The sequence below is a fragment of the Sylvia atricapilla genome, chromosome 3 (genome assembly GCF_009819655.1).
Source record: "Sylvia atricapilla isolate bSylAtr1 chromosome 3, bSylAtr1.pri, whole genome shotgun sequence".
NCBI lineage: Eukaryota > Metazoa > Chordata > Aves > Passeriformes > Sylviidae > Sylvia > Sylvia atricapilla.
Window position 1 is genome coordinate 14390232 of NC_089142.1, and position 21873 is coordinate 14412104.

The following is a 21873-nucleotide window of genomic DNA, read 5'->3' on the forward strand; positions in this document are numbered from 1 at the left end:
AGGCACCCCAAATGATGACATGTAAATCATGCTTTAGGTAGCTAACGTGTAGGTCAAGGTTTTAGGCCCTAAATTTATAGATTCTTTAGGTCAGTCAAGGATTCATCTTCCTTTGCTTCTCTTTAACATTTTAGTGATACATAAAAAGCACTACATGTGTGGAGGACAGAATCTACTGGAAGCACTCCAGAAAAAGACACTGAGAAGACTTGTAGCCGAAATAACCATTTTGAGGGTTTTTTTGGTTTGGTTTGGTTTTTTGGAGGGGGTTGGGTTTTTTCTGTGTGTGTGGTTTTTGGGGGTTTTGTTGTCGTTGTTTTTCTTTCTGGGCTAATTAAACATTCATTTTTCATAACTGCTATGATTCCAATTCTTTTCAAATCATAGTGTCCTCTAGGGCATGACAAAGGGTATTCCAGAAGCTATGGAAAAAAATTAATACATTAATCTGTCAGATGGAATTCACAGAAGTGATTATTATCTTATTTTTTGTTAGTTTCTTTAGACTATACATTTTAATAATGAAAGCATACTTAGCTGATGTGTAAGTATTTGCATCATATATCTTTACCCACAGCTTACAGCTGAAGGGTACAGTAGCCCTGATCACCTAGATAAGGCCGGTCTTTCCCATTTCAAACCAAGAACAGTTTTCTGTTCAGATCCTTGCTGCAGTCTCAAGCTGTGGAGATGCTTTGCATGATTAATTTTAGAAATGTTACATTCTCATAATCTCCTTAAATTTAGAATCATGTAAGTTGAAACTAGTGCTAACGGATGAGAAAAGTTTCTTGCTGCAGCGGTGCTAGATTTTAGGAATGTTTTTCTGTACATATGGATGTTATAACAAATAAGGTAAAATCCAAGCCATAGGGTTGTTGGATTTCCTGATTCTACAATATACACTTACTTAATTCCTGAACATTTTTATAGCAGGAATGACATTTTTCTTTTTTCTTCTTCTTCTTCATGTGGCTTTTTTACTATTATTAAAGTGAAATATTTTATGCTACTTATATATTGTTTTAAAAGAAAATTAGCAAGAAAACACTTTAGTGTCTAAGCAATGTCCTGTTGAATGTTTTCCATTATATTTTCTCAGTTTACTGTGACTTTTCAAACCTTTTTCTTTTTACCCCATTACATATTTTTAGGATGAGGCAACGCTGAAGGTGGAGGGGAAGGAGCAGGCAGCACATGCAGTGGGATAATAATTGTGCAGCAGTCTGGTGGTAACACAGCTCTGCCAACTCATTTCCTTGGCTGGCGCCACATGTGGTGCCATGTGATCTCAGAGCTGTCTAATTCCCTCATGATCATCACATGTCTTTCTGTTCCTTTTGATCCACCAAAGCAATGAACTTCTCTGTGACTTTGCCTCTCTTAGTATTTGTGAGTTTTTCTTCAGGTGCCACACTGAGGGAGCAAAACTCCGCCTCCAAACAATCATTAAGAGTATTGAAATGCCCTACTTAAAGTATCTCCCAAGACAACTTTCTCAAAAAGATAACCAGAATTAATTACCCAAACAATTATGACATTGACACTACATGGAAAGCTGCTATCTCCAGTGTTCTACACCTCTAGGGATTCTTTGTAGGTTCAGACATCTGATGATGCTGAATGCCTTTTGAGGTGCCCTGGAATAAATATCCCGTTGGGTCTTTCAGCTGCTGTTCCAAGATAACACAGGTTGTCTCCACATCTCAAGTCACATCAACCAACCCTCATGAATGTCTGGAATTCCTTACAATATCCAGAATTGTGGATAAGTGAATTTAGCAATTCAGCTTCAAATCTCTATTACAGCTCATAGTGTTCTCATTAGACTGTGAAACCTGATCAAACTCACCCCACAGAAGACACCCAGTGGCTGCTGCACCACACTCCTTACGCTTTATTAACTGCATTTACCAGGGATGAGATTCAGCTGCCTAAGCTTCTAGGGTCACCAGAGATGTCCCTGCACATCCTGCTGCCTCCAGATTACACTGCAGAAGAGTTCCATAAGTCTTGTGTCAGCCCCATTCAGGTGCCCTGGATACCATATGGCATTTCAAGTGTCACTAGACAACCTACATATAAGCAAGTAAAGCCTTAGCTCTCTGAAATGAGAGCTTAAACACCTAGCTTAAACATACTGGTACCTATATTTAGGTGTGCTCATCTCCCAGGAACTTCAGCTCTAACACCCTCTAATACAATCTAGAACAGAGCTCTTTTTAGTCGTGATACTGGTATCATCACTGTGATACATCATTCAGGGAACTACGCGTAAGATTTATTTGAAACTGCTTCAGTTTGCACCTTGTGCCAGAGTTATGCATTGTTAAAATTTAGTTGCGATTTTCATTTTCTTCCACGTGTGTATGGACTGGATATACATTATTTCACTCCTTGTTTTTGGTCCTGTAAATTGGAACGAGAAAAACTTTTTTTTTTTTTCCCCCCCCCCCCAACAGTGATGCTGCAAAGCAATAAGATTGTGTTTTCTATGGTTGCGGGCAAGGTTCTGATCAGCAAATCCTGGGCTCACTTTTCCATGGCTAACAGAGACGGCTTGGCACAGGGGGAGAAAATTAACCTACTCCACCAAGGCTGCCAGAACAACTCCTGCCTTCCTGACTTCACACGAAGACCACGGAGAATGACAGCACGGCCTGCCTGAGGGACACTCCTGACGGACAGACAGGGCCCTCTGTGTCCGGACACACGGCCCCCGGCTCCGGCCGTGTCCCCGCGCTCCGGGCACCGTGGGCAGCCCCGGGGAGGACGCAGCCGGGAGCCGCTTTGCCGTGAGCTGCGGAGGCAGCCGGCCTCGCTGTCCCGCGGCTTCGCTGCGCTTGCCCCGCTCTCCCCGCTGTGAGGCAGGCGCAGACCCGGCCGCCCTCCCCGCCCACGGGGCCGAGCCCACGGAAGCGCTTCGCCTTCCGCTTCCCGTGTGCCCGGGAAGAGGCGGGCGCAGCTGCGGCCATGCAGGTCTCCAGCCTCAACGAGGTGAAGATCTACAGCCTGAGCGCCGGCAGGAGCCTCCCAGAGGTGAGGGCGCCGGGGGGCCGCGCCCGGGCCGGGCCCCGCGGCGGGAGCTGGACCCGCGCCGTGCCGCAGCGGGGCCGAGCCCCGGCCCGCCTGGCTGCCCCGGCACACGTGCGCTTGTGGTGGGCTCCTTACCGAGAAACAGCTCCCAGTGCTTCTTGAACTACAAACGTAGTTCGAATGCGTGAACCTCTGAGGGTAGCGGTGCTGGTCCACAGACCCGTAAGCAACGCTACTTTTTAAGTTTCCTTGGTGTGGAATGGTTAAACTTCAGTGGAGTGGAAATGGGAAGATAATCAAGAAAAAGAAAGAATTGGCGGCCTAAATGTCTTATATTTCAATAAAGATAAACTTTAAGTGATTCTCGGGTTCCTGTATGAATAATGAGCTCAAGACTGATGTATACCTTTGCTTGCAGTGGCTCTCTGACAGGAAGAAAAGAGCTTTACAGAAGAAAGATGTGGGTGAGTTTTCCTCTCTCAAGATGCTCTGCAATACTCGGCTGCTCCACACATCACATGGCGACCCAGAGGAGACTTCTCACTGACTGATACACAGAAGTTATCCCTAAGTCATATAAAAACTACGGAATTAAACTACAGATAGTTATTTCAAATTCTTGTATAGCTTCACATGAACGCTGTATAATCAGTGGTGTTTTAAATTTTAGACATTAGATATTTCGGTTGTGGATTGTAACAGAAACATGATGGATGAATTCCATGTTGTCTCTTATGTTAAAATCTGACTGTAAACTTCTCTGTGATGTTGTGCTAGCCTTAGAGAGCAGGACCACATCACTTTAACCTAAGCTTCATACAAGAATTAAAAAACGCTGTCTGGAATCATAGGAAGTGTTACACAGGAAACTTACCAAGAAAAAAATGCATGGAGGTAATGGGGCATGGAATACCTTATACAAGGCCTTAATTTTGTGAGTGTGCAATGAGAGTTTGCTACTACATTATATAATACTTTGTTACACAGTTACCTTGGAATACTAATTTATTTTGCACAGAGGTAGTCTCCTTGGAGGGGTTGGCACAATTCGTTAATCTGCTCACAATGTCTTACTTACAATATCCTAAACGATATTCCTTATATTCAGCAGTTAACTCAATTTACTCAACATGCTTCCTTAGGAAACTGTTACAGTTTTTTTGACTGATAGAACTGTGCTAATTCTAATTTTTTTTTTCTTTACAGATATCCGTAGAAGAATTGAACTTATTCAAGACTTTGAAATGCCCACGGTTAGCACAAAGATTAAGGTATCAAGAGATGGACAGTATATTATGGCAGTTGGTGAGTTAACAAACTGTCTCTCTAACAGAGGCCGAAAGTCCTAGGTAATCTTGGGTACAGAATGTTTTAGGTAGAACTGGCAAGGGTTCATTTTAAAGTGTAGAACTGAACATTCTGGAAGCTTGTTCTTAATGTGTGATAGAAGGGCTGTCTTGGGAGTGGTGCTGTGGAACACTTCTGTTTAGAATACATACATTCTTAGAATCACAGAATGGTTTGGGTTGGAAGGCACTTTTGAGGATCATCTAATTCAACCCCTCTGCTGCCAGGGTTTATGCTGGCTTAAATCCAACCCCTCTGCTGACAGATAAATCTGTAGTGCAGTTAAATACTAAGTTCTGAATTACTTTCATTGCATGTATGTTAAATAACTTCTGAATGTCATTGTTTGAGTATTGTTTTATAGGAGGAGGATAATACTGCATTTTCTATCTGTCAAGATGGGATGCAAACATGAATACTTTAGTAGGTGTTAATAACATATGGAGCCTTGGTCTTTCAGATTTACTGGAAGGTGTTACTAGATTCTGTATGAGGTATCTGGTAGTTAGGAGAACCTGCATACAAGTAGGATACTTAGAGAAATGGGGCTGTAAAGTCGTGTTACTAAGAGGCATGGTTTTCCAGTCACACAGGCTTTGGGAAGGTAAAGAAGACTTATAGTATAAACACAGTAAAACCTGTTTATGTAAGACCTTATAAAAATACATGCTTTTGTGTTATCTTTTTGTTAAACTTCTTTATTTAATTAAACATCCAATGATTCTTTCAGGAACTTACAAGCCCAGGGTCCGCTGTTTTGATACCTATCAGTTATCCCAGAAATTTGAAAGATGCTTAGATTCCGAAGGTTAGTATAAGCCATGGCTGTTAGTACAAGTTGTCTGTCATACATAATCCGGGCTGGACTCGGGCAGAAATTCTGCTCCTTGTGCTGAGGGGACAGAATGTACCTCAGGGGAGCACAAGAATCTAGAGCAAAATCATCTAGTCTTCATCTCTGAATTTTCCTCTTTTATTCTGATTTCAAAGTTCTGTCCTTGCTTGGAAAAGGGTGTAAGATTTACCTTGAGCCAGAAAGTGTGGGGCTCAGAGGGTGAATGTGGCTGAAATCTGTGTTCTGTTTGGTGAATGTGACAAAGGTACTATGGCTGGGTGGTGGCAAGATCTCCCTTCTTACCTGCTCTGTGAAGCAGAAAAGTAGGAGAATGCACTGTAGGTTGCTCTGTTTTCTCTCTTGAGCCCAAGCTCAGTAGGTGAGTTACAGGATAAAGAGAATTTCCTGAGGGGTGGTGGTTTGTTTGTTTGCTGGTTTGGTTTTCTGTTTGTTTTATTGAAACAAGGTACTTAGAGGTAGATGGTAGCATGGCTAAAGCCCTGATTACACCTTGTTTGATACTAATTTGGTGGGAGAACAGCTGTGATAAGGAAAATAAGGAGCCATCTAGACAATGGGAAAGGGAGAATCAGCTGGTACTTTGAGCAGGCCAGGAGCTGCCACAGCTCTGGGCTTTTAGGGTGCCTAAATTTGAGGAATTAGGGGGATTTGTTTGTTTGGTTTGGCTGTTTTTGGGGAGGATGTGTGGGAAGATTGTTATTTCAGGTTTTTTGTTTGAAGACTGAGATATTAGAAGACTGATGGCTGAAAACTGGGATATAGGGGTGACCAAAACAATGAGAAGATGGGCACATTCATTACAGAAGAACTGAACTGGTCTAACTTTGATGTGTGTGAAAGTGATGTGAAAAGTAAAAATTGTAATAAGAGCATGGGGGTGTTTCTCTGCTCTCTACCTCAGGACTGCAAGGAGTCATGTAGGGTGAAGGAGCACTGTTAGGCAGGGTTTCAGAGAGGCTGGGGAGAGGAAGATTCAGCAAGAGTGAAACCCTCTTCAAAAGAGTAGAAATCATTGTAATCATAAATGCTTGCTACTAATTAGAGTTTAAAGTAAATTTTTTTTGAACTGGCATCTTAGTAGACTGCAGAAGTGTGTTCATTTGAAGTCTAGCATAGAGTCACTTCAGGTAACTTTAAATGAGTTATCTCATTTAAATAGAACCAATTTAGCTGAAGCAGCTACTCCCTAACATTCCAAACTCACCTCAGTTAAAACTAGGCAAAGTTCAATATGTTAGTGTTCAGCACGAATAGTAGCTTTCACATTTGTGATTTTTTTTGAGCCTTAGAACTTCTTTTGTGGAAGTGCTGACCCCTTGGAAGGACTGCATATGCAAGTTTATGCATATATGCCCAAACTCATGTAATTTTTTATCATCTTTGATGGATTACCAAAGCTCCATGGACCACACGCTGACTGAAAACCATTTGATTAGACATTCCCACAGCAATAAAATACATAATTGAGCATTGTGTTGAGGAACATGTCAAGTATACAAGAACAATGAAAAGATTACAGGATGTTTCATATGTTTCTGAAGTTTTAGAAAACTACTTACGGTTTTGCAAAGCAAGTTACGTAATTAGAGATCTTACTAAAGATTAATGCCTGCATTGTGCATTGACACCTGTGGGGAATACCTACATGACTAAAGATTAGCATGAATGTAAATGTTTTCAGGACTATGCCAATGTTTGCAAATAAGTTTGCTTGCTTAGTTGACTCAAAATTCTCTTGCTCTCTCCTCCAGTGGTTACGTTTGAGATTTTATCAGATGATTACTCTAAGGTATGTTTAATTGTTTTCACTGTATAAATGAAAAAAGGGTTTAGTATGTATATTAAAATGCATTTTCATATATAGTAACAGCAGTCAATCAACACAGCTTTTGGAACAAAATTTTTTTTTACAAACAGCAAACAGGATAAACATTTTTTTGTACCTTTAAAATTTTATTTTCTTTGTGTCTTTGTACTATAATTTGCTTTAGCACTTTTAAAGTCTTTTGTCTATTGGAGACAAAAGACTTTAAATAGTTATCTATCCTACAAGCAAAATAATGTGAAAAGTGGAATTAACTGTTCTTTCTGGGCTAACATTTAGTCACAATCCCTTGTCACGAGTGATGTGCACTGTTTTTGAGAGGTTGGGGTAGCTATGGGTAAGTTAACAACCTGATTTGTCAGTGTTGTTATAGACATGATGATTATGAGCATATGAATGAAGCATAAATTATGGAGAGAAGTAATGTCTTTTTTTTAAGTCTTATTTTTTAATTTCATTTATTTCTAAATGAAGTGCTGTACCTGAAGAAATCACTCAAGTGTTTATTTTATGGGTTGTTGGTTGTTGTTTTTTTTTTTTTTTTTTTCCTGTGAAAAGACCTTACTTACCATTTCAGGTATAGGTTTGTTTTAATAAACAGAGACATGATCATCTAGCCTTGTAGCTTTTTTGCATTTTTCCTGTGAGATTTCCAAGGAAGTGCATGAATTCAAGTAGCAGAAGGTAGTGGCTGATACTTTACAGTAGCTTCCCACTTGTCTGTCTGGTGGAAAGTGTTTCTGGCTGTACATGCCCAATAGTCATTTGGGAGACTGAGGAACATTCTGTGTTCCCAAATGTTTCTGACTGCTTATGAACAGAAAGGTGTGTGTGTTTTCAGCTGAAATGGGTGCTGTATTTCAGGCTGAAGCCCTACTTTTTCAACTTCATACAGTCTTTATGTTTTCAATTATATTTTACTAAAACTTAAGAAATCATCAGAAAATAAACTTCAGGTAGCTGCCCTAATGTTGTGGACACGTTAGAAGGTGGGAACACTAGTTGAGAAATTACACTTGTAATTTTTAGAATCATAGAGTAGCAATTAAAACACCATTTTAATGCTTGAACAGTTCTGTCAAAATCTGCAGGCATGGTGGTTCCACAGATTTACCCAGTAAATTGTTGCAATTCTGTTCTACCTTGTCATAAACAATTTCTAGTTGCTGTCAAACCTGCCCAGGAGAATCTTGAGTTATTACTGTTGCTACTGCAGAGAGAGATTTTTTTCTGTAATGCCTGTATTCTGTCCCTTGTCAGTCTTGGTAGCTCTCTTGGTGCTGTCAGCATCCTTTCATAGCCAGGAAAAATAGTGTCTCCCCAGATCTGTTCCTGCTGTCCCTGTAAGGTTGAGGCTTATTTGCATTTTCACAGTGAGAGCACCTGGTTTTTTTTCATACAGATTAGTGCCCATAAGACCAGTTACATTTCTCTGATTTTATAAGTTTTAGGCTTAAAAGTCTTAGACTTGGACTAAGTTTTAGACTTGGGAGAGAGTGGTATCTTTTTTCCCCAGTCTTTTGCCAGGAGACCTGTAGTGTAGTATAGTATAGTATAGTACAGTACAGTATAGTACAGTATAGTATAGATAGTATTTTTGTCACACATAAGTGCCAATGCTTTTGTTACCCTCAGGTTGTAATTTTCTGGTGGTGACCAAAATTAATTTAGTATGATGAAAAACTAACACGATTTAAAGTGAGCTGTGTCCTCTATTAATGAGAGAGAACACGAATATATTCAAGTCCAATATTGTAGAAATTAAATAGAAATTAAATAGTGCCAACCCAGGTCAGTATTTTGTCCACGTCTCTTAAGGGAAGAATATACAGATTTATTTATAAAGATGACAGATGTAAAGTAACTTGTGTACCTCACCTTCCCTGACTTTCTCATCCTTATTTGCATAACAGTGTAATTCAGCAGTAGAAAATTTTAGATATTCACTATCTACTGTTTTTAGAAGATGCATGTACAGGCTAAACTAAAGTATCACTTTTCTAAGCCAAGCTAAATAAGGATGAGGCTCAGAGAGAAAGGTTTGGCTCTGATTATAATGCATGGCATGAGTTTGGGCCACGCCAGCAGTTCCTCCATTGCACAGTGCCTGTCCATGGTTTGCAGCATAGCATGAGTGCAACAGGTGATGTGGGCGATCCTGTCTCTGGAGTGGAAGGATCCCTTCCTGTGGGTATGTGCTGTGTTAACCTTCCATAAGGAGTGCAACAGCAGGACCTGGCCTATTTTATTTACTGAAGTAGATTGAGCTAGTAATGCCTCCCTGTAGGTTTTTCCAGGGCTGAGATGTTTGTCTAAGTTTCAGGAAGAAATAATCAGTGTTCTTACTCAGTTGGCAAAGAACAAAAATGCAGAAAGATCATTTGTTTCCCTTATTGGAGCACTGCTGTGCATTAGGATGTGTAGCTCATGTGCTTAGTACATGTGAACATACTGGTGTCTGCACAGCGTTGTACCTGGAAGAAATCACTGACTGTACTGCCTTGGAGGAAGTAGAGATGTTAATTTTGGTGCAGTAGAACATGAGGTAACTGTGCTGCTTCTGACTGCAGAGTCACTTCTTTCAGGGTGTCTCATTTACTCTTGTGAATATCCATATAATGTATATTAACAAAACTCTTTGCTGTGGCTAGTGAGAATGATAAAGCGCCTAGTTGATTCTATCGTTTTAGTAGAAATTGTTTGAATAAGTTCTGATAAGCCTGTATGAGTTTGAAAAAAAAATCACTGAAGTTTGTGCTTGTAGGACAGGTTAAGGAAATCCTTTTGTGTTTCTGTATGTTTCAGTGCTTTCTATTTTATTTTCAGATTGTCTTCTTGGAGTGTGGTAGATTTGTGGAATTTCATTCACAACATGGCCATTACTACAAGACAAGAATACCAAAATTTGGTAGAGATTTCTCTTATCACTACCCATCATGTGACCTGTATTTTGTAGGAGCAAGGTATTAAGTGCAATATTTTGTTTCAATTTTGTTAGCAGTGTTTTCCAGTAATAAAATGAACATTAAAATATTAGAAAAGTTAAAAAGTGGAAGAAGTGGCAATTCCTTCCAAATTAATAAGGGAGACAGTGAAAAGTGGTAAATGTGGAAAGATTAAAATTAATTCAGTTTCCCATGCTATTTTTAAGCTGTTTTTTTCTTTGATTCTTAAACCATGTATATAATGTATTTGCAAATTTGTATTAAAAACTACAGGTAAGTGTATGGTTTTAAAAAGCATTTAGCATATAAGTAAGGAAAATAAAATTAATTTTCCTATCCTGATCGGTGTTTCATTGCTGTGAAGTGTGAGTTAAATCACATAATTTGGTTTCTTAAAAGACATAGTAAAAATAAAATTAGACCCTTAGGGTTTCAAACAAAGTAAGTAGAAATTCAAGATGTAACTTAAATCACAGGAAATGAAAAGATCTTGAGAAATGAACTAATGTATCTTTTACCTGGTAAAATAGTAATCGGTAGGATATTAAAGTATAATAAATAAATTATGACCATGCACATTCTTCTCTGTATTTTGAACATCAAAGTATATGTTTGTCTTGTTGTAAATCGTGGATTCTGAAAATTGTGTATTTGGCAAAATTAGGCTGTGAATAAGAATCTTTAAAATGCCTCCAAATTTACAGCAGTGTTTTTCAGTATTTGTAAGACACAAGAGTAATTTTGGGGTTTTCTCTTGTAGTTCTGAAGTGTACAGGCTAAATCTGGAGCAAGGAAGATTTCTGAACTCCCTGCAGACTGAAGCTTCGTAAGTTCTGTGCAATGCATGACCTCTGTCTTCTTTCCACCAGGTGGAAGCAGACTTCTAGCATGCTCACCACCAGTGCTGTCTCTGAACGCTGCCCAAATGCTTTGCAGAGTTGAAAACGAACATATGCTGAGTCTGAGTCTCATTTCATTTTATGTTCCGTAATTTTTTTTGTTCTAGTTTTTATGTTTAATTGAATTTTCTTTTGTGGATGTTTTAAAATTGCTTAATATGGACTAAATAGGTATTATATAACTTGATCTTAAGAGCATTTCATTAAAACTTTGCCATTATTACTCAATTTAGCCATCATATAGCGATCTACCCACGGGGTATGTACTTCCCCAGACATGTCTTTGTCCTTCTGCTCTTGAAGTAGCCCAGAGAGAATTTTTGTATCTCCAGCATGTGTCTGATTCTTTTGAAAACCGTACCAGAGTAGGAACTGAGCTTTTTTCATGTGGGGAGAGGCAGATGAGAAGAGCAGACTTCACTAGATAGAGTGGCTTGTTGGTGGGCAACAGCTGGTGTTCAGTGGGCAGAATAGCTTAATGGATGAAGAAGTATTTGGGAAGGCACAGTAAAAAACTGAGCAACAGAAGAAAAAAAAGGGGAAATTCTGGAATGGGAGAGGGAAGGGTGTAGAGTAAAATCTGGATTAGAGAGATGAGATTTAAGTTGTGAGAAGGTTTTGAGGTGAGGGAATTGGATGAGTTACGGAATTAGAGGTAAAGATCTTTGATTGGATGAAGTTGGAAAGTGCTGGGTAAGTGGGGTGTAGAGAGAAATATTTGTACTTTGGAAGAATTGTTGTCAGAATACAACAATTGGTTGTATTGGGCGTCCTGCTGAGAAACAGGATACTTGGTGAGAAAAAGGAGACCATCGGTCAGACAGAACATGTTCGAGATGCAAGCTTTAGAACATAAGTAATCATAAAGATCTTTGGACATAATTAGAATCACAGATTCATTTAGGTTGGAAAAGATCTCTAAGGTCATGAGGCCCAACCATTAACCCAACACTGCCATGTCCACCACTAAACCATGCTCCCCAAATGCCTCATCTGCACATCTTTTAAATATCTTCAGGGATGCTGATTGAACCACTTCCCTGGATAGTTTGTTCCAATGCTTGGCAACCCCTTCAGTGAAGAATTTTTTCCTAGTATCCTGTCTGTACCTCCCCTGCCACACCTTGGGGCCATTTCTTCATGTCCTGTTGAGTTGTTCAAGAATACCGTGGAGCAGAATGATGTGGCAGGGCTTGGTGGTAGGTGGTGGACATGGGCAGAGGAGTGCAGAGAGCCTTAGGCTCCTGCTCAGGGCATGGTCATAGGAATTCAGATGAATTTTCTCAGGAGGGTCTTGAAAGCTCCAAACATGGAAATTTCCCAGCCTTTATGATTAACTAATTTCATTGCTTTATTATCTTTATAAGCATTAAAATATTATCCTTACATCCAGTTGGAACCTTACCTGCTTCAAGTAATCAGTGCTGTCTCTGGCTCCAGATTGTTAGTTATCTCCCCTTAAGTATGGCAGACTGTTGTTATGTGGCCATCTGTCCCTCCTCCAACTTTTGCTTTTCCAGGTTGAGCAATAGAGTACACAATTACAGAAATCTTACTAGTTGTTCATGTGTTAAATTGTTCTGAGGTCATTCAACTTGCTCCTCTCTCTGTTGTAGAGAAAGTAACGTCTGTGACATAAATCCTGTACACTTCTTGTTTGCTATGGGAACAGCTGAGGTAAATATTTGCATTCCTTTTATGAAAAGGGCAGTAGTTCTTGTTTCATTTTTATATTAATTTGCGGGAGGATAAGAAGAAATCATGAACCTAATTAATTAAAATTGGTCTCATTTGCTGTATTAGATGTAGATATGTTAAAGGTGACTTTTCAGAGCATAGTGCAGATAAAATAGCAGAGTTGCTTGGTTGCTGAGCGCTTGAGGTTTTGCAGATGGGAGTGAAAATAATGTTCTCTCATTTTGCAGTGTAGCCATCTGTAGAAATTAGCTGGCATGTGTACCCTATTAAGCTTAAGAAAATTAGTGTTAGTGATTTTGATTTAGATTGCATTGAAAAAAATAGGAATTAAATGTGTGCAGCCTGTATGTCATTATTTGAACAACTCATGTCAACCTAGGAAATTTTGTTAATTATTCAGTAGATTAGATATTTCATAATTTTATTTAAACATTTTCAAAGTACCAGGCAGCAGCTGCATAAGCTTGAACCATATTTTCTAAACTCTTTAGGGTAAAGTGGAATGCTGGGATCCTAGAACTAGAAATCGAGTTGGGCTCTTGGACTGTGCTTTAAGCAGTGTGACAGCAGACACAGAGTGAGTAAAGGCTTACCTTTTCTTCTGGATTTTTCAGAAGTTTTGGGTTTAGAAATAAATCCCACTTTGCTTTAAAGTGACCTGCCTGTTCTCTTGTCATTGCTAGCATGAATAAAGGATTTTGTTAGTCATAAAGGAGTTCTCTTAGACACTGATCTAAGTAGTAGTAGCTATTTTTGTATACAAATACATGTTGTGAATGTAAACAGTGCAGCTTTTTGAAGTAGTATTTCTGAATGATACTTGTGAATTATTTTACTATTAGCTAAGAATTAACTTAGCTCTTTTTTTAACATTAAAAAATTACTTGCAGGCTTTATTGAAAGAATGCCTAACTATAAGCATTGTGCTTTGCAGGATAGAAGGTTTGCCATCCATTTCAGCACTGAAATTTGATGGGGCTTTGAATATGGCTGTTGGAACATCTACTGGGCAGGTAGATTTGACTTCATCTACCACAGTTCTTAGGAGATCCTGCTCTTGCAATTCCCAGTCCAAGTCTATCATACATTGAGTACAGTATATATTACTGCAAGTATTTATTAGACCATAAATTACATGTATTGAGTAGTGATAATCAAACTGTGATTTAATTTTATCAAATGTTTGTGCTCTTAAGAATTTTATAGGTACCACTTTAAATCATCATAACCTACATACTGTATAACTTCAAATTTGCAGTTTTCTTGAGTCAAGTGTGTGGGGAAGTTGCTGCTTTTTGGGACTTTGAGTACTATCTCAATGCAACATATGTGCTCTCCTTTGTCTTGATGGTGGCTAAAAACCCAGAAGTTATTGTCTTTCATCTGTTATTTTTAGTGTCTTGTCTTGATATGAAGAATCATTTTAATTCATTTATTGTTACCATCATATTTGTAAAGGGAAGTGTGGAGATTGTTTCCTGCCTTCATCAGTATTTTAATGGGCTTAGAGAACTGTAGCTTCTTCAAGAACAGATACGTGTGTGAGAATTGTATTTGCTATGTTAATGTACAAGCCAGCCAAATCTTATTGTAGGTTGTTTCTCATTAAACAAACCGCTGATATTATTTTTTTCCCAAAAATTGTTATTCACACTTTACATATGAGAGATTTAACTTTCTCAAGTTCTATAGGAAATTTTAAAGATAAAATACAGGTTTCTGGAAGACAGGGCCCATACTCTCTACTTTCCTTAACATAAAAAATTACATTCTGTGATGTTTCGCTGAGGGAAAGTTATATTCACTGAATCTGGAAGATAATCTGAAAATTTAAATCATGTAACAACAACACAAGAATCTGAAAGTGAATTATTACTAATTATGAAATTCTAAGAGTATTGAAACAAAAAATCGTTCTTTTTTTTTTTTTTTTTTTTTTTTTTTTTTCCAAAAGAAATTTAAAAATCTTTAGAAGGCTGGTTAGGTCTTAAATTTGTTAATTTTTCTAGATAGAAACATGCTAATGTTAAATTACCTGGTTAGAATAAACTGGGCTCACTTAATAAGTTGTTTTCAGAATTTAAAATAATTTATTTTACGTAAATCCTGCCTATGTATTAAAGTCAAGTCTCAAGTTTAGTTAAATGTTTAGTGAAGATCTGATAGGCATGACTTTCTCATGATCTTACAGTGTTATACATTTAATTTGTCTCTTATTCTTCAAGGTCTTATTATATGATCTCCGGTCTAGTAATCCATTAATAGTCAAAGATCACCACTATGGGCTGCCTATTAAATCAATTCAGTTTCAGCATCAGTTGGATTTAATTATCTCTGCGGATTCTCGAATCATAAAAATGTGGAACAAAGATACAGTAAGTAGTTTCATGTTGCTGCATTCAGATTTTTAGGAGTTTTTTAGGTTTTGTGTCTTTCCTTTTTTTTTTCTCTTTTTTTTTTCTTTTTTTTTTGGTTTATTGTTTTGGAGTGATTTTTGTGCAGCTTGATTAATTAAGCTGAAATTCAGTGTAAGAAGTTGAAGTTTTAATGTCTCTTAATTTACATAGCATTTTGACCTGTCTGACTAAATCAACATCTGGGAAGTTATTCAATAGCCTGTCAGGTATAACGCTATAGTCTTAGGGGTTTTTTAGCTGTTTGTACATGTCTGGCCAAGAGGCTTCTTTCAGGAGAAAGATTTAAACATAAAAAGTAGTATCTTAGCCATTGCCTTGGTTTGTATATTTCTCACAGTGTTCTTGAATGCATCCAGTTACATTTTTTCACCAGAGAAAACGTGTTCGTTCCAATTCCCTGCTCAAAGTAGGGTTAATTTCAAAGGTAGATCAGTTAGTTAAGGACCTATGAAAATCAGGTGCTGCTTATTTTCTCAGGACTATTTGGATACTGAAGCAGATACTATGCATGGAGCCAAATAACTGTATCTCACACTGTATTAGAGGATTATGTTGCAATGGGCAGTATCTTTGTCCCTGCCATTTGCACCTCTAAGTAAAATTGAAATCTCTAATTTTCATAGGACTTTTTGCATTATATCATGCTGCCCTCTTTTTTACCTTTCTGTCAATGAACCTTATTATAAATCTGTGGGGCAGCTTATTTTGCTACCCTATAGACTCATAGTAACACTATTGTAACTTGTTTGGTTTGAGGGCATGTATGTAGTCATTGTGTTCCTTCTAAAGAACATGCTCCATCTATGCTTTTCTAACTTTATAGTGAAACATAAAGAGAGTTGTAGTAGAGGCTTTTTTCTAATTATTTCAGGCAGTCACTTCAGTATTATTGTGCTGCTTCATGAACTTTCAACAGTCTCTTATTTTTTTCTGTGATGGCAAGTAGTTTTTTGTAAGCGCCTCTGCAGTTAATTTTTATTGTTTGAAAGAGCAAATAAATTATTGGTTATTATTTAAAACATCTGCAGTGGCCTCTCCTTATTTTTCCTAGGTACGTATACTTCCCTCCTTGAGAATGAAACACTGTAAGGTTTGTCAGGTGGCCTCTGGTGAGAAAAGGGAGGGTTTCTCACCGCTGGAAGGCAAAGATAGCTTTGGACTCTTTCCTAGAGTATGTTCCAGCTGGCTCCACGTCTCCCAGATGCTGGTTCCTGACTATCTCTGGCCGGGAACCAAGTGCAGAGGCAGACTGCGGGTGGAGAGCCATATGGCTTTGATACCAGAATAGCCCCATGCTGAGACGTGCCTTGGGGTGGGGAGCACCAGGCTTTTGTCTGCTGAGGCCGGGGTGGAGGAGGACTCTTCTTAATCATCAGGGAGAGACCAGAGGTGGGTGGGGTAACAGCATGTAACTGGGAGGGAAAGGAAGGGCCCAGAAAGGTAGGTGGGATTGCTGCAGGGAAAGAAAAAAAAAAGAGGAACAGGATCAAAATTTGCCTTGTTCCTGTCCCTCATTTAGAGCTGTGTAGGCATGTAGACTCATGCTTCAGATTATGTGGTCCAGTTGTTAGAGACTCTTCCTTTACTGCCTGTTTTGTGTGTTGGCTTATAAGAGCACCTGTATTTTGTCTGGGTTTTTCAGACTGTGTTCCAATTCTTATGTAGAGAACATTGTTTCCTGCTTTTACCTCTTTCTTAAGTAACCTTTATAATAACTTCAATTCTGATCTAAGCTAGATACCACTGCATGCTCTTGCTACTTTTATTTTATATCGAGACCTTTTTAATACTGAGTTTATAAATCATAAATAATGTGTTGAGCTATATTTCATTTCATGTAGATATTAGTACAGTGGCAGAACCAAACTCTAGATTCAAATTCAACTCTTAATCCATTTTTCAGCTAATTATGCTTAGCAAAGTAACATTACTTAAAACTACCATGTTCAGAGTTGAATAAAGGATTACACTGACAGTGTGCCAGAACTTATGGACCTCAGCCCCACTTTTGCATAAAATAAAGTAAATCTGACATATATTTTCAACACAAAAGTGTAAGCTGAGGAATTAGAGGTGCCACTGTACGTTGCTGTGTCTTCAATTACTAGTAGGTTGTGCTTCCTTGTAAGAGATTGAATCAGAGATAAAATACAATACTGGATTTCTTCTTTTATGTTCAGATATTAATAGCGTTTTATTGTTCTGCAAAATTTGTTCCATCTTTATTCCATCATGCTTCTTAGTTTTTATAGTAGCTGTTATTAATGTTTAGATTTACTGAATTTACATATATTGTTTGGAGTTCTTTATGATTTATTTTCTTCTACAATTTCAGGGAAAGATATTTACTTCAATGGAGCCAGAACATGAAATAAATGATGTCTGCCTTTATCCAAATTCAGGTATGTGAAGTATATTATTGTCTTGCTAAATTCGAAAGGAAAAGTTTGTTAACCCAAGATGTGGTCTTTGTTTAGGTGATACAATTTAGATCTACTTTGCTCCTTATGGCAGAGCTTGGAATAAAGGGTTATTTGTCAGTCAGTGTCCTTGGTTCCTCTGCATCTGTACTACATTGGAGCCTCTTTGTAGTTAGAGGCTGCTATGCTGTTAATTGAGTGATTGACCTCTTTTACTCCTTCAAATATCTGAAGTGACTCATTTCATAAGAATAGGAATTTTGGCCTATTGTCTTGACTGAGTCCCAGATGACTTAGAGCTTGCTTTGTAGATGTAGGAAAAACCTCTTTACAGGAAATTTACAGGGGTTTTTTTCAAGTGTTTAAAGGATTTGATCATTCCTTGATTTAAATACAGCACTTAAAATGTGCTATCCCTTAGGTTTAATGCTTTGGTTTTAAGTGTAGATTCCTAAGTGCACAAATTTGCATGATTTTTGTAATTGTTTTCAGATTTGTTGCATCTCATGATGTTATGTCTAGATATCAAAACTGAGGATCACTTTTAACCAAGGTTTCCAGGACTTAATTTAGGAGTTAAAATATTTTACAAAATGGAGGTTGTATGTGTATATGTGCTTTGGTTGTAAATCACATTGCAACTTGATTAGTTTTCTTGCTTAATATGAATTGCTTTAGTTCTGAAGTATTGTGTGACACCTACTTCCTTTTTAGAAAGCAGTACTGAAAAAGATGAAATAAATTAGGGCCACTAGGATGGCACAGAGCAATCATGGAACTATGCTTGAATTACAAACTGCTGTTATCCTAACTTTAGAGAGAGGTAGCAGTAAAGACAGCAACTTGGACTTTGATTCATACTAGCAGCTCAAATTTAAGATTGTAGATAAGTGAGATTTCTAGCAAGTTAAAACTTATCTTTGTCTTTTCTGCCAACTTCAGTTAAGAATGTGTTGGATTTTTTTTTTTTTTTTTGGTAAGATGAGCAACTAAATACTCTTCCCTCATAAGATGGTGGGCATTTTTGACCTTATGAGCAGAGTACATGCTCTGTGCCCTGGTTGAATGTAGGAGTTCATGTGGATGTATTTGAGAATTACTATGTGGTGACAGGGTGGACTGTGCACCTTGGAGATGGATAAACCCTCGTCCATGATGGCTACAGAGAGAGATAATTGGAGTGAATTATCTTTAGTATTTCACCCATGTTTCACCTGTGAGATTGTTGGTTTCATCTAAAAGAGAGCCCAGCAGCAAATTAATGTCCACACAACGTCAATGAAGAGCTCACCATGGGGAGTGGAACAGAAAAAAGTTGTTTGTCAATGTAGAATCATAGTGTAATTTAGGTTGGAAGCTTCCCCTGGGAGTTGTATATTTCCTACTCGAAGCAGGGCCAACTTGCAGTTAGATCCAGCTTTGAAGTCTGATCAGGTTGCTCAGCTCAAGTCAAGTTTGAATAATATCAAGGATGGGCATTACTCAGCTGTGGATGCTCTATAGCCTTTGTGGTATGTGGACAAGCCTCGTGTGCTTTTGCAGAAATGGTTTTCATGAGACTGCAGGACAAATCTTGTAGTACAAAGAATTGAATGCACGCATCTCCCTAATGTTGCTATTGGATATTGCTTTTCATGTGTCTGTGACTGAGATCTAGATTGTGCAGTCCAGTTCTGTGTCCCACATCTCCACTGCTTAAATCAGTGCTGTTTTTCTTGCTGTCTGTAGGGGGACAGGTTGATGGTTTTGGTAAGAACTGTTGTGGGAATAAAACTGGATTGTATTTTATAATCACATGGAGACAGTGGGGCAAAAAGTAGAGTGTGTTGCAATGGAAATTGAAAGATCTAGGGCAAGAGGTGGTGCATCTGTGTTTATCATAAATACTGTTGGACCAGCATTTATGATGCCTAGAACCACCTCATGCTTCAGAATTTAAGGAATAATCATGACTGAAGATCTGAAAATAAGGAAATACTTCCAGTAAGATGGGCTTTTGCAGTTGTGAAAAGTTGGAAATACAGCATGATTTCAGTATCAGTATGGGTTTGACTCAGTGCTCTTACTGGTGCTCCAGCATTCTCCAAGCCCCACTAGATGCCTGGCTGAGGAAACCTAGGAGATCTTTGCCTAGCTTGTGTTTTAACACTTCTTCTGTCACTGCTGCTCAGAAAGGCAAAACCTCACTTTCACCTTTATTGGAGAGATAAGGATTTGATGTATGGACTGTTCAGGGATGAGAAATTGGTTGGATAGTCCCATCTACAAGGTGTAGTGGTCTACAGTTCCATGTCCAAATGGAAATCAGTGACAAGGGGTGTCCCTTAGGGCTCTGTATTGGGACAAGCTTTTTTTGATATTTTAATTAATGACACAGATAGTGGGATTGAGTGTACCCTCAGCAAACTGGCAGATGACACCAAGCTGAAGGGTGTGATGCCATCCAGGGGTACTTGGACAAGCTTGAGAATTGATCCCATGGGAATCTCATCCAAACCAAACTGTTCTAAGATTCTGTAATTCTATGGTAAACTCAATATCAGTATACTGTGAACAAGATTTTTTTTGTAGTAGTAGTTTTGTCATAGTTAGGCATTTTTAAATTAAACTATTTTACCAACCAGTAATAGTACCTTCAGTATTAGTACCTTTCCTGGGAAGCAAACCCTTACATATCTTTGACCAAACTACATTACAGACATTAGTGAATCTCTTAAAATAGTTGAATATCTTCCTCTGATCACACATGAACAGAATGGGACTAGGAGAAAAAAAAAGATTTACCACTTACCAAATAGCCTTTAATCAATTTAAGTTGTAGAATATAAATTAAACTTGACAGTATCTTTAGTGTAGAGAAATCTGTGTCTCATTTGTTTCAATTACTGTAAGAAAAATTAAAAGGTAAAAATCTGCATTTTCTGAAACTGCTGCTCCTATATACTATCACTTCATACTCCCATTTTCATTATTTTACATTCATGATACTGTATTGCATACCATTTTCCAAAGAGAGTCTTACTAAAACTTCTGAAAAAGGCTCTGCTTTATTTCCCCTCTACAGTAATCGAACTAGACTGATATGTAGTTTGTTAGGGTGTGGTCTCTCTTCCCATAAAAATTTATTAAAAGTAACAAGTTGAAGCAATAAAAATGCATAGAATAGACTTCTCCTTTCAGAGTTGTTAACTTCCTTTCTTTCTTTTATTTCACTTGTAGTATACACTTATACTGTTCTGAAGCCTGTATTATACACTTATACTGTTCTGAAGCCTGTTTTTGTCCTCCTTTAATTATTGATGGAAGACTCTCAAAGAGGATATTTTACTTTACTGTCATCTTTGAAGCACCTGCAGAATTAATTTCTGTCTTTATTTCTAATGATTCCAGTTCAGTCAATGGAAAGATGCTTTGTCTTATGAAATAGTAATGACTATGCTGTTGGGGAAGCATGTAACTTGTATACTATACTGGAGTACTGTGTGTGTATTCAAGGATATACTATAAATTTTTGCTTCTTCCTTAAATTTCCTTTCCAGGCACAGTTTTTAGCCTGTTGGCTGACTAAGCTTTCACAAATATTTTGCTTTGTTGGGAAAGCAAGCTCCCTTTTTTCTGACATTATAAGTCCAGCTGCATTGTGTATTTATAATAAAAGGATTAGGTAGGAAGGATTACTCCACCCATGTTAATTGCATTCCTCTAGTTGGGTGTAAATTATATTTCTACCCTCTGGGTGTGTAGTAATTGACCCAATTATTCATAGTCCCAGTGGCATATGTTACAGTTTTTTCAGATCAGAATGTTATCTAATTTGATGGCACTTTGTTCTTCATAATCAATCTCTTGTATTGCCTGTTGATCAGCTACATTGGTAAGACAAAACTGAGAAAAACATAAAAGTATAGGGCAAATGTTCTTATTACTCTTTTATATAGAAGGAAATTGAGAGTATTCTTAATTTTGAACTTTCATGAAGTCTTGTGGCAGTAGGAACTTTTCCACAGATTTTGAATTCCTACAGTATTTTTTAATATTCAGAGTACATAAACCGTTATTCATGGTGTTTCTTTGGTATATTCATAGATACTTCAAATTCTACATTTGCCCTGCTTGGTTATAGCACTAGTATTACTCCTTTTGAAGCCCCGGTATCCTGGATGTCATTTTGGGTTGAGAAGCTGCTGTTGTGTTTATTTCCCAAGATGAAATATGAATGAAGGTGTAAACCATGTTATGATTTATGACTTTGTTTAGCTGTGTGTTTAAAACAAATCACCACATCTACTGATACCAATGTATTAATAATGTGCTTTTATGTCCAATGTAGTTTTTAACCGCAATACTAACTGGATTTGTTCTAAACAGTATTGAGGGATGAACTGTTTACATTTGTTGTGAAAGTTGGCAGCCTGCACTTCACAGGCTGT

The 21873-nt window shown here is 37.9% G+C and overlaps 1 protein-coding gene across 2 annotated transcripts in view; it reads left to right on the forward strand.

Moving 5' to 3' along the window:
- The first annotated feature begins 2952 nt into the window (after nucleotides 1–2952).
- The window catches only part of NOL10 (nucleolar protein 10), a 49933-nt gene continuing 31012 nt past the window's right edge, over nucleotides 2953–21873 (forward strand). Inside the window, exons 1-12 of one of the 2 annotated variants that reach the window (XM_066314802.1) lie at nucleotides 2953–3039; nucleotides 3455–3500; nucleotides 4243–4341; nucleotides 5114–5191; nucleotides 6991–7028; nucleotides 9891–10027; nucleotides 10770–10835; nucleotides 12525–12585; nucleotides 13098–13183; nucleotides 13541–13619; nucleotides 14832–14981; nucleotides 17359–17425. In XM_066314802.1, coding sequence (XP_066170899.1) covers nucleotides 2974–3039; nucleotides 3455–3500; nucleotides 4243–4341; nucleotides 5114–5191; nucleotides 6991–7028; nucleotides 9891–10027; nucleotides 10770–10835; nucleotides 12525–12585; nucleotides 13098–13183; nucleotides 13541–13619; nucleotides 14832–14981; nucleotides 17359–17425 — 973 coding nt within the window. In that variant the 5' untranslated portion in view covers nucleotides 2953–2973. The remainder of the gene's footprint in view (nucleotides 3040–3454; nucleotides 3501–4242; nucleotides 4342–5113; nucleotides 5192–6990; nucleotides 7029–9890; nucleotides 10028–10769; nucleotides 10836–12524; nucleotides 12586–13097; nucleotides 13184–13540; nucleotides 13620–14831; nucleotides 14982–17358; nucleotides 17426–21873) is intronic. The other variant, XM_066314803.1, reaches the window with a different exon arrangement.